Source organism: Alligator sinensis, unplaced genomic scaffold (genome assembly GCF_000455745.1).
Source record: "Alligator sinensis unplaced genomic scaffold, ASM45574v1 scaffold121_1, whole genome shotgun sequence".
Taxonomy (NCBI): Eukaryota; Metazoa; Chordata; order Crocodylia; family Alligatoridae; genus Alligator; species Alligator sinensis.
Genome location: NW_005841910.1, coordinates 1,584,747 through 1,598,810, shown reverse-complemented (window position 1 = coordinate 1,598,810; position 14,064 = coordinate 1,584,747). Strand labels below are relative to the sequence as shown.

The 14,064-nt window shown below is 41.3% G+C and overlaps 1 protein-coding gene across 1 annotated transcript in view; it reads right to left on the bottom strand.

Annotated features, from left to right (window-relative positions):
• CNTN3 (contactin 3) overlaps positions 1-14,064 on the bottom strand; it is a 349,250-nt gene that overhangs the window by 25,762 nt on the left and 309,424 nt on the right. The window contains exon 12 of the mRNA XM_014517467.2: positions 13,461-13,611. Within this exon, the coding sequence (XP_014372953.2) occupies positions 13,461-13,611 (151 nt within the window). The remainder of the gene's footprint in view (positions 1-13,460; positions 13,612-14,064) is intronic.

Sequence of the window (14,064 nt, the reverse complement as noted above, 5' to 3'; positions counted from 1 at the left end):
GGAGTTCTGCGCACTGATGAGTAGCAGCTGCCTTGCAAACCCAAAACCAGCTCTGACACAGACTAAAGATACAAGTGCTGTGCAGCTGAGCTCTAAGTCAGTGCAGGATTGCCATGATACATCCATGCTCCTATTAGGGGTGTGTGAAGCAGGCCTTATTCAATTCGGATTCAGCCCGAATCGGGGACAGTGATTCAATTCGTTGATTTGAATCCCAATCCCTGATTCGATTCGGTCGAATCCGAACCTGAAGATTCAACGCTGAGAATCAGTGATTTGGACATAGACACAGCTTTAAAAGTTTTTTCTACATACCTTGAGGTAGCAGGCACGGCTTAAGATTGCTGCGATGCTGGGGCACATGGAGCATCCCACAGGAGTGCAGGGGGGCCCTCTATGTGCTTGGTGGCAAACCTGGAAGTGAACCAGAAGTACTTCCAGTTCACTTCTGGGTCTGCTGGGGAGTGCACTGGGCCCCCCCCCTCCATGCCTCCCCGGCTCAGCAATCAGCAGCAGGGGGACCCTGGGTGCCTGCCCAGACCCAGGAGGCACCAGTCACCGAATCAGGTGGGCGCAGGCGGCCCCCCTGCACACTCCCTCAGTGGACCCAGAAGTGGACCAGAGGTGCTTCTGGTCCACTTCCTGGTCTGCTGCTGAGGAGCCGCCCGTGCTTCTGTGGGATGCTTCATGCACCCCAGCATTGTGCCATTCATGAGCCTCTGCTACCTAGAGGTATGTAGAAAAAAAAACTTTTAAAGCTGTGTCTATGTCCGAATCTCAATTTTTCCGAATTGATTTGGAGGATTGTGATTCGACTTGGAGAGATTATAGGGTCCTCTGATTCAGAGATTTGGCCACCGAATCAGGCAGGTCACTAGAGATGCAATGTCCAAGTGCATATTTCCCCAAGGGTCAATTTGCCTTCCTTTTCCCTATATGGGTTCCTTTGCTCAGTCATGCCCTGGCTGCCACACAACAAAATATGCTCCCATTTCTTCCCTGAGTAACCCGGACCATCTAATGAACTGTAAATAGCATTCACTGAACGGTAAACAACATCTTCCTGATAAGCCAAAGTCTCAAGAGCTAATATCAAATTACATTAACTGGGGAGTCCTGCACAATAATCAGAATAAGCATCATCTGAGAAGAAGGCAAATGTCATGCATCTTTACCCTTGTTTTCTCTGAGACCTTACCTTCTAGCCCAGTAGCCAATTGTGTTAGTAGCTTCCTCTCTTTATTAAGGGTAGTAGTTAATTAAATGTACTGCAGGTTTTTTTCTATATATGCTTTGGGGAAGCTGACGTCAGCCACTCCTATGCTGATTTACCCCTGTCTAGTTCTTTGTTTAAATACACAACACAAAATCAATTAAGAAGTATGCTATCCCAAAACAAAATCTGAACTCCCATCCTATGCTCCGCATCTGGCCCTGAGCCTATTTCAGTGATGAATTCTCTGACCCTTATCTGTTGTTCATGTGCTGCAGTAGATGTTCCTGGCACAGTGCTGAGCGCATGGTTTGTGTTTGTTAATTCAGGGTCCTGTATAAGTGGGCACAATGGATATGAGGAACAGTTCAGGCTTGAAACCGCAGCTATGGTCACAGAGCAGCTGTGGTACAAATCTAGGACTCAGAGGCAGCAACTGCTTCCTTTGTATAGGTTTCAAGATACAACTCTTTTAAACCGTCAGAAGGAAGAGACTATTAAATAGGTTACAAGCAAACAATTAAACTAACTTATTTATCCATTATTATAGTAAATAACAAGGTGATGAGAGGACACACAGCTTTTTTTATTTAGAGTATTCATGCAGTACTCAGAGAGCTGTAGCTGAACAACAAAAAAAAACTACTTCTGATTAAGTTTAAAAGGCAAATTTAATGATAGCATCACATAAAGAAATACATACCTCGGGAAATTAGAGTATCATTTATCAAGCTAACATGCTGCTATTATGGATCCTTCTTCCAAGAAGATAAAAATTACAGCAGATTTCTACCTCCAGTGAGCTGACACAACTTGCCAATACAAGTTTTGTCACATCTTTTTATTCTGCATTGACTCTAAATTTTAAACAATACTACTTGCTTAAGCAACTCCATTATTGTTCTGGCAGATGCTTTCACCAGCCAGAAAAAAAATGCAACAAAAACAAATGCACCATGCAGTGGACAGGCACTTAAAGACATGAGGGGCTCTATGACATTATATAATGTACTAGGAGCATGATTCGAATAAGGTATTCAAATCAGGAAAGGACCCAGCGCAAATGACAGAGTAATAAGCTGATGGAGAAGAGGTTTAGGTTAGAGATCAGAAGGCAATATTTTATAGTTAGGGTGGCCAAAATCTGGAACCTACTTCCCAGGGAAGTGGTCCTCGCCCCTACTTTGGGCAAATTCAAGAGGAGGTTGGATGATCACCTGTCTGGGGTCTTGTGAACCCAGCATTCATTCCTGCCTGCGGCAGGGGGTCAGGCTAGATGATCTGTTCAGGTCCCTCCTGACCCTAGCTACTATGAAACTATGACATATTAGGGCAGTAATTCTTTGAAGGCTCTAGGGACAGAAATTACACAAACATTACATAAGTGATTGCAAACTAGTTCAAATCTGTAATACAACAGAAGTTTAGTGCATGTGAACCACTTTCAAACTGGCCAAAACCAGTTTAAGATAAACCTGGATGGATGTACTATCAAACTGAAGTGATTTAGGTTAAATTGGTATATTGAACTTCTGTCCCAGATCCCCTCCAGATTCAAGTTAACTCACAGTCCCTCAGCATCCCAGGATGCTTTGCACCTCCCCTGCAAGCTCCTGCCTCGCAGGGGGGGTGGGTTAGCTTTGGCCCAAGTTGTCTGCCCCAGCCTAGCAGGGAGATGTGCTCTAGCACTCCCCTGCCCCCGACTTCTAACTTGGGCCATTGCAGGCATGTGGCTGCATCTCCGGAATCAAAAGTGAATGTCTGTTCACTTGCTTATCGGTTCAATGTACACAGCCCAGACTAACTCATGAAAACTGAACGGATTCAGCCTCAATGGTTTTGACTGTTTGAAAAATAATCAATATATGAAAAAGAGGGGGAGGGGCTGTTTTAAAGTTGTACCCGTCTACTTTTTTAAGATTATTTCAACCTAAATGAACATCTTAATCTGGGAAAAAGACAATGTTAAAATGCATCTAGAGTCTTTAAGTCTCTTAGCCCTTGTCTAAGTACGCACTGGGGGAGCTTCATCAGTGGGGCTGCACTGCTAGAAGCTCCTAGTTAGGACATACCATCATCAGCATTAAAAGTGATTTACATTCCTGTAGCATATAACTTGACTGGAGACTGCAGAAAGTATGCTGAGCCAGTGCAAGTACCATTGCTATTTCCTATTTGGTGGCCTGTCCATTGTTAATTAAGGGCTTGTATGTGATTAATAGATGTTTTTAAGCATACCACAGACATGATTAATATGGGTTATAGATGATTAGAAGAACATCAATATAAGAGGTTGTTGGAAGATTATCAGTTATGGTTATAATGAACCTACTGAACTCTATAGCAATCAGTAGTGTCTACAGGGGTTGCATTGAATACATCAGGGCAGTCATCCCAGTGAAAAAAGAAAAAAAAAACAAACAGTCCAGTGCTGATGGGGCCTTAGATCAAACAAAAGAGAAAATGGGATCAGGGCACAAATTGGGAAATGTCTGTTGTTTAATTTTAAAAAATGGCATTTAGAATGCTCTGAGCTATTTGCAAGTCAAGCTTGTGTGGAATAATGAAGGAGCCGGCTTATTAAAAAAAGGAATGTATTTAAGAATCACATTTTTTTTTCAAAATTAAACAAAACAAATCAATTCTAGAAAAATTGTATTGTCAAAATAAAATCTTTATTGGTACGTTTAAAAAAAAAAAAAAGCAACTCTTTCCAGTGAATGTGGTTCAAACAATAAAGTGACCAGACTTTGAAATATCTGCTAGTCCCGCCTCGCCCTGCCTCCTCCCCCCACATTACATTTTAGACCGACAAGCTACACATTTTAATAAAGCAAATCATTTCCATGCTCACTTTCTGCCAGGAAGTGACTTAGATTTCTAACTATGAGCTTGTAGCAGTAGAGAAAGTGTGAGATTGCTTTTAATGTACTTCATGTTTCTACTGTATTTAAACGTAGCTGAATAAATGCTAGCTCCTAATTTGCTGAGGCTTGCTTTTTCAAACACATGCATCCTTTCAGAGCATCAGGAAACATAAGAATCATTCAGCTCTGCATGTGCTCGTATTCCTACTTGCAAGCTTGCACGGGCACAGTTGGCAGCTGGTTTGAAACCTCACTGATATTCCAGTCTAAGAAGTCAAAGTAGAAATGGCAAGATTTTTAACAATCAGGACTTGTAGTAGAGATGATATCTTTTATTAGACCAACAAGATTTTTTACAAAAAAATTCTTTAGTTGCAAGCTTTCAGGAACAAATACCCTTCATCAGGCATTGGAGAAAAGATTGTGAAAGTCCTCCTGGGTAGAAATGAAAGTTCATATTTCATAGGATTTCACAGAGGAATCAACAGATGGAAAGCTCCTCTGGGAAGTCAGTTCATAGCTGGTCTGGAGCCTCTCACCTCCTGTGAGGATCTGTGATGATGCAAATTACCTTGAAACAAAAGCAGGAGCAGTGTCTCAGGTGGTCACGGTTGCTTCCTGCTTGGGAAAATAGGAAGATTTCACTTAAAAAATTGCCTAAAATTCGATATCTTCTGTGTCAGGGATTCAGGAGCCACTCAAGTCATTGACCTCATGGAGCTTTTAAAAAATCTTCCATGCATCAGGTATCCAGGTTGTAGCCCTATTGGTCTAGAGGAAAAAGCAATCGGGACTCATAGTAGAGATTATATCGAATTTTAGTGGGTTTTTTAAAATCAAATCGTCATATTTTCCCCAAGCAGGAAGCAACTGTGACCACCTGAAACCTCACAAGGGATGAGAGGCTCCCCACCAGCTATGAACTGACTGCCCAGAGAAGCTTTCTGTGATATCCTATGAACTTTCATTGCTACCCAGGAGAACTTTTACAATCTTTTCTCCGATGCCTGATGAAGGGTGTTTGTACCCGAAACCTTGCAACTAAAGACATTTTTTTTGGCAAAAATCTTGTTGGTCTAATAAAAGATGTCATCTCTACTATGAGTCCTGATTGCTTTTTCCTCTAGACCAATATGGCTACAACCTGAATCCCTGACATACGGAAGGTTTTGAACAAGTACTCGTATACCACACTCAGACTTAGGGACATGGTCTGTTGCTCCATGTAGTCAATGACTTAAGTGGCTGCTGGATCATTCCTTAGGGTAAAGAAAGGTGTCTAAAAGCTTTGGGTCCAGTCTTTCTTGCTTCTTCCCTAGACTAGCTCAGTGCATCTGCCCAACGATGCCTAAGTAAGTAAAATCTCCATATTTTACCATTCAGCACATGTTACTCATCAAATTGTAGTTAGGTCAGAATTAGCTGATCAAAAGTTTAGAGACCAAAACTGGCTTCTGTGGGATCTTACCTCTTTTCAGAGTTCCAGTCCTGAAATTAGGTACCATTAAAGTATAAAGTAGATACATTTTTAAATCTTCGTATCAGAGTGTCTTGTTATTAGAACTGGAATAACTGCTGCATCACAAGTGCTTGTTATATCTGTCAGGTTATTCAGCAGAAAAGCCAACACACATGGCTTTCCAGTTCACAACACTTCAATATAAAAGATCAATAGCAAACTAGGTCAAAGCTGCTTTTTTTGTATATCAATCAAATTCTAAGTAAATTAAATCAGATTACTCAACAAGAAAGCCTGCGAAATTAAGCCCCTATTGAGGTCCTGGTAAGTAAATGCACATACATTACTTTTCAGATCACAGAGTTTTATACCATAAAGCAAACTTAAGTAAAAATTACTTCAGTCAAATTCTTGTGAAGATGAATCTAGTTTCTGATCATCATCAGAATCATTTAACTGTTCATTAACAATTATTCCCCCCACCTCCTTAATTTGACACCACTTTATCATGGTTAAATGACAATTTTTACTATCTTTGAAGAGACTAAATATAGCAGGGAAAATAATAGGAATAGCAAATTCTAGTGATGGCAACTCTCAGGACAACAGCCATTTCTGTGGTGTCTTTCCCCTGTTTCTAGTCTTAATGAGTCTAGAAATAACTGGGAGAAAGGCTGGACTTATTTACTGCAGTAGCACTGTTCTTCATGATCTCATAATGAATTAATCAACATTAATCCCTTTCCAATAAGAAACAAAAATCAAAGTTTAGAATAAGGATTTGTATGACAGCCTTTGAGTCAGCTAGACGTACTAAACAGTGTTAGGTATCTGGAAATATATATCTATTTTTAAACTTGGTGAATACTTCTGAGTCTGCTGGGGAGCACGCTGGGCCCCCCCCAGTGCCCCCTGGCTCAGTGATGAGCCGCAGGGGGACCCCGGTTGCCACCCCAGACCCAGGAGGCACCAGCTGCTGAGCCAGGGGGATGCAGGAGGGCCCTGTGTGCTCCTCGGCGGACCCAGAAGTGGATCAGAAGTGCTTCTGGTCCACTTCTGGGTCTGCTGCTGAGGATGCTGGGGAGCCTCCTGTGCTCCTATGGGATGCTCCATCCGCCCCAGCATCGCAGCATTCACGAGCCGCCTGCTACCTAGAAGTATGTAGAAAAAACATATAAAGCTGTGTCGATGGCCGAATCGCCAAATCTTTCTGAATCTGTCTGAACTGATTGGGAGGATTCCAATTCGATTTGGAGAGATTAAAGGGTCCTCCGATTCGATTCGGAGATTTGGCCACCAGAATCAGACCGAATCGAATCAGGGACCGAAGTTTAGCACAGCCCTAATGTAAAGGTCAATGTGGTGGCACCTGACAGGCTGACATGTCACCATGATGAGGGCGTAGTTCAGTGGGAGCCTTCTGGATCACAATTTGGATTTTGGTCCTTCAATTCCAGGTATATTCTTCTGTAGGCATAAAAGCCCCTTATTGGTCCTAGCCCTTAATTAAACTGTTGTCAGGTATTAACATACAAAAATCTGGTACATCAAGACTAATGCCTGTATCAAACTGGCAACCTCATCAGAAGTGATATCTAGTTAGTTTGACACGAGAGGATGTCAAGTTCAAAAGGTAAATATTATACCAGAGTGCAGATAGGAATGGTGGCAAGTTACATTGGGCCTACATGTCACTTTTGTGTAAGTTATGTCAATGATTTTTCTTAAATCATTTTTATTCCATTTGCCCCATTTTCCCTTAGCTGATAATCTAAGAGACAGGAAGTAATTCCACTTCACTTCTTTTCTGTTGAGCCACATTTCTATAGAAGGTGAAATCTGGCTTTTTTTGCAGCCAATACATGCATTGGCTGCAATCACACATTATAAATGCTTACCCTTTTGCTTCAAAGGCAGCACAACAGGATACTTTCCTCAATAACAAGGTATTGTTCATGTGTGTGCGCATGCATGGAGGGGAAGAAAAGGGTTGAGAGGGAGAACTATAAACCTGCTCTTTGCCCATAGAAGCTATCCTAGTGAATTGCAAATTACACATTTTATTTGTAACGAGGCTTCATTTGAATCAAAGCACCTAAGACTTTGCATAATTACTCAGCAGTTGATATAATGGAATATGCACAAACGTTAAGGCCTTGTAATGTGAAATGACTGGGAAAGAACAAATTAGCCATATACTGGCTTCGATGTGGTGGCGACAGCAATGTGGAATAAGAACTGACCTGTGCTGTTAACTCAGATAACCACAAGCTGACCAGACTTCCTACTTTCCTAAGGTCTGATTCTGCACCACTGAAGTCAACAGCAGTCTTATAATTGATTTCAATGGAAACAAAATCACGACCCTTATTAGACCCAATGTGAAATGGGAAATAGGAATCATTTGTTCCAAAGGCCTGTGACTGGGCAGGGCAGGGCAGTGCTGCACTTTAGAAAAAGAGTAATGGGTTTTGGGTTAAAATGACAAACTACATTTGTGCGCTAGGAATACTACAGTATCATATCTTTCTTTTGATCCTTCCATTGGGTTCATTCTTAAGCATTGTGTTAGTTTGAAAGAGTTCACTCTTGCCTTCAAACTTCTCAGACTGTGGCTAGTTTGTCTACATGTGGAGTTATTCAGGATTAGCTAGTCAAATATAGTAATTCCAGAATAACTCTACGCATGGACACTCTTTACACTAGAATAACAGTGTTTGGCTCAGGTGTGGATTCATCTATTTTCAAAGTAGATTATGTTAAACAGGGATATGGCAAAGCAAATTCCAGATTGAGCTTGTCCATATTCATTGCAGTGCTGAAAACTTTCCCAGTTGCAGGTGTGAGCCCTGCCAGTCTCTTTTCACTTCACTTTAGAAAGCTTCATCTATTAAGAGACTCAAAGGCAGTAAGGTTATTCTCCCCCATTTTGAGTAGTTTCTCAGTCTGGAACATACACCTTCATTTCTAAATCATGCGCTCCCTTTCTCCAAGACATTTTTAGCTCATTTAATTAAGCCTATCGAGTCATTCTCCAAATCTCCCGTGAGCTGAAAATGCAGCAACAAATTCAGAAAAAATGTAAGCCATAATGATATCAAAGCAAAAGCCTTTCATGTTAAAAAAAAGAGTGGGGCTACTACACCCAAAGAAATATAAATTGTTAAAACACAGCATTCTGGGAATGCTTTGAAATAACATAGTAACTGCATTTTATATAGAACTTTCATTATTCAAGTGATAAGCTTTCTTAAAAATGGATCGACTGTACAGGATTTACTGCAGATTTGTGCGAGTATAACTAAGAATGGAATTTGCTCCAATATACCCACTCACCTTCACTGAACATGGGTAGCTCTCTTATCCAACAAGTAACCCCAGTAAAGTTGATGTGATGAAGGTACCAGTGCGAGTGGGTGGATAAGGAGCACCATAATGCAGTCACCCTTACAAGACAACTAGCTGTAAGCACGGCAATATGTAAGGGGTGAAGTATAGCTGCGTCCCTCCCAGAGAGGTCTAAGGAAGGGAAAATCACTTATTGCGCCCCTTGCAAGAATTAGCTTACTTACCTGCTTGATGGTGGGTGAGGAGGGGTCGCAGCACAGGTCCTGCTAACTCCCCCTGCCTCCTTACATGTGGGGAGGGGGATTTAGAAAGCAGGGCAGAGCTCTCTATGCTTGGGTCCCAAGCCTGTGTGTACCCATTCAGTGAGGCGGGCAGTCTAGCTCCGATTTTGGTATTAGCCTTATCCTTTGTGTTTGCTCATTTTAATAAACAGACTTTTTTATTTGGAGACCAGTTAATGAAAAAAAAAAGTGCCATTAACGCCAGCCTTTCCTGAATTGCAATTTTTGTACAACTGCCGCAGATTCATGAATTGCAATTATTCACAGGCAACAGTAATGAACTAGAAGTTTTCTTCAAAGATCCACAATTCTGTTTTACTCACAAGGCAAGCACACTTCATTTAGATTAATCCAGGATTATTGTCTTATTATTACATTTGTTCCATAAGTCATTTATAGTGTGTGTCAGAACTACAGCAGCAGTTACCCTGGGCTATATTTGAAAAACACCTGCACACAGTTTGCATGATTAAATACCATAATTTTGAGTTTGAAGTACATGCATAAATCTAGGCAGGCAGCACTTTGCATGCTCAACACATTTGCTCAGCGAGACATTTGTATCGTCTATATTGTTTGGTCTTTCCTCCCAGTGAAATCAGTTGCCTGCTTCCTAATGGAAACAAGATCAGGTTTTATGGTATTTGCGCAAGCCGCGTCATGTAAGAGCAAGTAGGCAGGTGAGAAAATAGCGACGACTGAAATACGCTCCGTTCCAATGGAGATCTTGCAGGTCTTGGTGGGCACTGTCATAATCTCACGTGTCAATGGGATGCTGTGACAGGTCAAGGTGAAGGGAAACTTCACGTGAAAAACATCTACTAGCCAAGCAAATTCAGGGGCTGCAAGAAGCTATATAAGAATACAGAATCAGAGAAAAGTAGGGCAGGAAGGGACCTGTATAAGTCATCAAGCCCAACCCCTACCTGAGGCAGGATCATTTCTATCCAACCATCCCATACACATCCTTTGTCCAATTTATTAGTAGAGCTACACAGTCAATCCTTATATAACCACAAGACTCAACACCCTAACCTGCCACAGGTAAAAGGTATACTACCACTGCCAGTGTCTTGTTGCTACAAGGGTTGTTAAAATACACTTGAGAGATCCAAGGAAGGGTGGCATGTCCTCTACTACCGACAAGGCAACCATCCCCCCACAGGTATCAATATCACCATGGGGTAAAATTCCTTCTTGACCACATATATGGCAATTGGTCTGACCCTGAGTGAAGGGGCAATACTTGCAGGTCTCTGGCTAGAAGGTAAGTTGGAAGCACCCCAGTTGAAACCCCCAGCCTTGGCTGCAAGAAACCTCTAATGCTTTTGAGGGAGGCGACCCCTTCCATCTGACACGCACAGTATTGGGAGGGGAAAAAAAGTTCCTACTTGGCCCTACTGGCAACCAGCAAAGTCTGAAAGCATGGGAAATACCCAAGAATTGGGGGAAATGTGCATCATTATTACAGCTGCTTGCGGATGTTAAAAAAACCTCCAAAAATGTTGCTTTATTTTTAAGCTCGGCACGCTCCCTCGCAGAGCCCAGTGCGTGCCCAAAAGAGGCAGCGTGCTAACTGGACCCGACTAGCCCAACGTCTGTATAGATCAGGTGCTTTAGCAGAGCTTTTTTGGTGCTTTTATCTAATAGTCGATTGACTCAGTTTTAGATAAAAGCGCCAAAAAGCCCCGCTGAAGCACCTGATCTATACAGATGCTGCAGAGCTAAGTCAAAGTAACGTGCTGGTGCTTCCCGTAAAGCATGGGTGGGGTTTTTTTTAATGTCTGCAAACAACCCTTGTTCCAGAATAGAGTGCTATGTTTCCCTGTGTTTTACCATAGATTAAGCACAAAATACATGCAGTTTTAAAGAGAATGCATAGCAGAGCTGGCAAGTGCAAACTGATTTACTTCTGAATGTTTGTTCTTGGGGGATTCCCTAAATATTTTGAGGCACACCGGTTTTTTTAAAGAAAATAAATGAATCATCAGCCTTTCCCTGGTGAAGTGTCAAAACTATATTTTTCTCCTTTTAGCTATTTACATTGTACTGCCTGGTTATTTTTAGTCCTTTGCATCTAGTAGCATCTTGTACGGGGTGGGGTGGGAGTGGGTAGCTCACTGTTTCGGGCTATTCGCTGAGCTACCCCACCTCACCCCAGTAAAGCAGACTAGGTGTCAAGTGTTTATAAAAGTGTCTGTTGCGTCCAGACAGAGTTCTTGATAAGTCTGCATGCAGTGAGCATGGCCCATTGTGAGACAGGGAAAGTATTGCCTCTTAAGTAACTCATTCAGCAGATGCAGTTTTGAAGTGAGAAGAGGCCTTGATGACTTAAAATCCCACAAATCCAGTTCAACCTCCTGGATGCTCACCAAATAATTCCACGTGAAAACACAGATGGAAAGCCTATCTCCCAACACTGAAACAAACCCACCTGAGGCCATAGAGGTCCATCTGGAACAATATCAGACAACAGTAATTTCTCATTAGTGTCAAATTTATTATCTGGGAAATGGAGAATTTAACACAAAAGTTGCCATTCTAGAGCAGAGCACTGCTATATCTATCCCAGTATGCAATCTTCACTCATGACTAGTACCAGGTGCTTCGGAGAAAGAGACAACTAGAGAATAACTTTCATTAACTAACTGGTTGGTATCTAGAAGCATGAGTGTTTTTATCTCTTACACATTTTTCAGTTGTATCTAATGTACTTGAACATGCTCTCATTATAAATTTGTATGGATATAAATGGATATTTAGGCAGTTGATAGTGATGGCTTAACTCCACATCAACTACTGCTGACTTTCAGAAGACAAAACCTAGTTCAAAAGTGAATGTTTCTATACATCCCAACTGCTAGTCTTTACTTAATGCTTATTAAAGTCCTGCCTTTAAGGCCAACTTGTAGCAATGAGTCCCACGGACAAATCAGACTTTAAAAAAAAATTAAATATATATATTACATACATCAGTTTTTACTGGGCACATCTGCACGAGATACTGTAATGCCCAGTAGCCTATTCTACTGTGCATTAGTGCATCCTGGCAAAAGTGTGCTAATATGCTGATGCATAGTAGAATTAGGCTCATTAATGCATGTCTAGACACACCCATTATTGCTTATCATTGTGCTATGACAAAAGATAAATAAAAGTGCTGGATAATCCTTTGTCCATAATTCATTATTTCATGTCATTCTATTATCTCATCTTATTTAGTTCTTCTCTAAACCATGCAGGACTAATCTTTTCAGTCTCTGTTAATATTGAAGTCTTCTCATGCTTCTAATCATTATAATCGGTCATTTCTCATCTGCCGCTATTTCAGCTATGCATTTGAGAAAAGGTGACCAGCACTGATCATGGCATTCAAAGTAAGGCCATTGCATCCGTTTTGATTTTCTATTCCATTCTGTACATGCCATAACACTTATTTGGACTGACTGCACACTAAGCAGATGTTATCATTCATCTGTCCACAATGATACCCAAGTTTTTCCCCGAAATGATTGGAGGTACTGTTCAACAACACATTGTGTATGTGTAGTTCAGTTTTTTTCTTTTTCAATGGACAATTACCTTGGCATTTGTCAATACTTTCATCTGCTGCTGTTCAAGCCTGATCTGCCTGGCTTTATTAGGTGCAACCTGATGTTACCTGAATAATTGTGTGTCTTCTGAAAATGTGAACTATACCAGTTACATATTTTGCCAGATCATTAATACATACATTAAAGCAACCACAAGAGCTTGGGTTGCCACCCTACTCTGAAGCTTTAGCCACGGTGAAAGTCAATCATGGACTCACTCCTCCCCCTATTCTTTTTCCTGTTTCCTAGACAGATTCTCATCAGGGCACAGCATTACTTGAGAGAGGTAGTTAGCCATGTTAGTCTGGAGTCAAGCAGAAAGCAGGGTAGCTTTGTATCTTTACTTCCCACATCACAAGTCCAGATTTGTTTCCTTCACAGATTTCCTACATTTTTGTTTACGCCCAAGTATTTCATGCTATATTTTGAAGTTGCAGTGCATGTCCATGCTACACTTCACTGCCAGGTTGCCTCTGCCTTGGGCCAAATTCTGCATTTTTTTATTTCTGTGAAACTGAAAGCCAAAGCTGGCCCATTGACTTCAATGGAAGCTATACGCAGGTTTCTCATATCTCAGGGAAGAATTTTCTGCACAACTATTTAGATTTGAAAATCCATCACTGCATAGATATCCTGACAAAAGAGTTTGCAGGTTATAAACAAGCTTTTAATAAGATCAAAACAAAACCATTATAATACCTTTCATTTTCGTGTAGCAGCTCACCTCCCTTCTTCCAGGAGCATTTTGCCTTAGGGGAAGCTTTTGGCTTGCATTCAAAATTAACAGTGCTGCCTATTTGAACCTGAATCAATTTCTTCATTGGGTTCTTGGAGAAATCTGGAGCAGAAGCTAAAACAGTGGGAATATCAACAGTGAAATAAAACTGGTTTAACTTTTACCAGGCATTTTATGATGTAGCACTTCCATGACATTTCTCAGCCTCTGAGCCACTTCTCAGCATTTCTAAGTGTTATTAGAAAGCACAAGTTTATTAGCTAATTCAAACCCCATTCATGAGGACCCGAAATGCCAAAATTTAAACTGCAAGAGGGAAGAACTCTTGTGGGTGATATCTTTTATTGCATGGCTGGGATAAACTCAGATAAGCTTTCAAATGCAGCACATTGTGCAAAGCCTGCTAGGCCATGCTTAACTTGAAGCATGTGCTAACAAGTCCCACTGACTTCCTCTAGACTGAAACATGTAATTAAGTCCTGCTGATGTCAGTGGGATTTAAACACAGGCATCATTTGAAGGACATGCTCAAGTGCTTTTTTTTGAGTTCAGGGTTAAATAATTTGC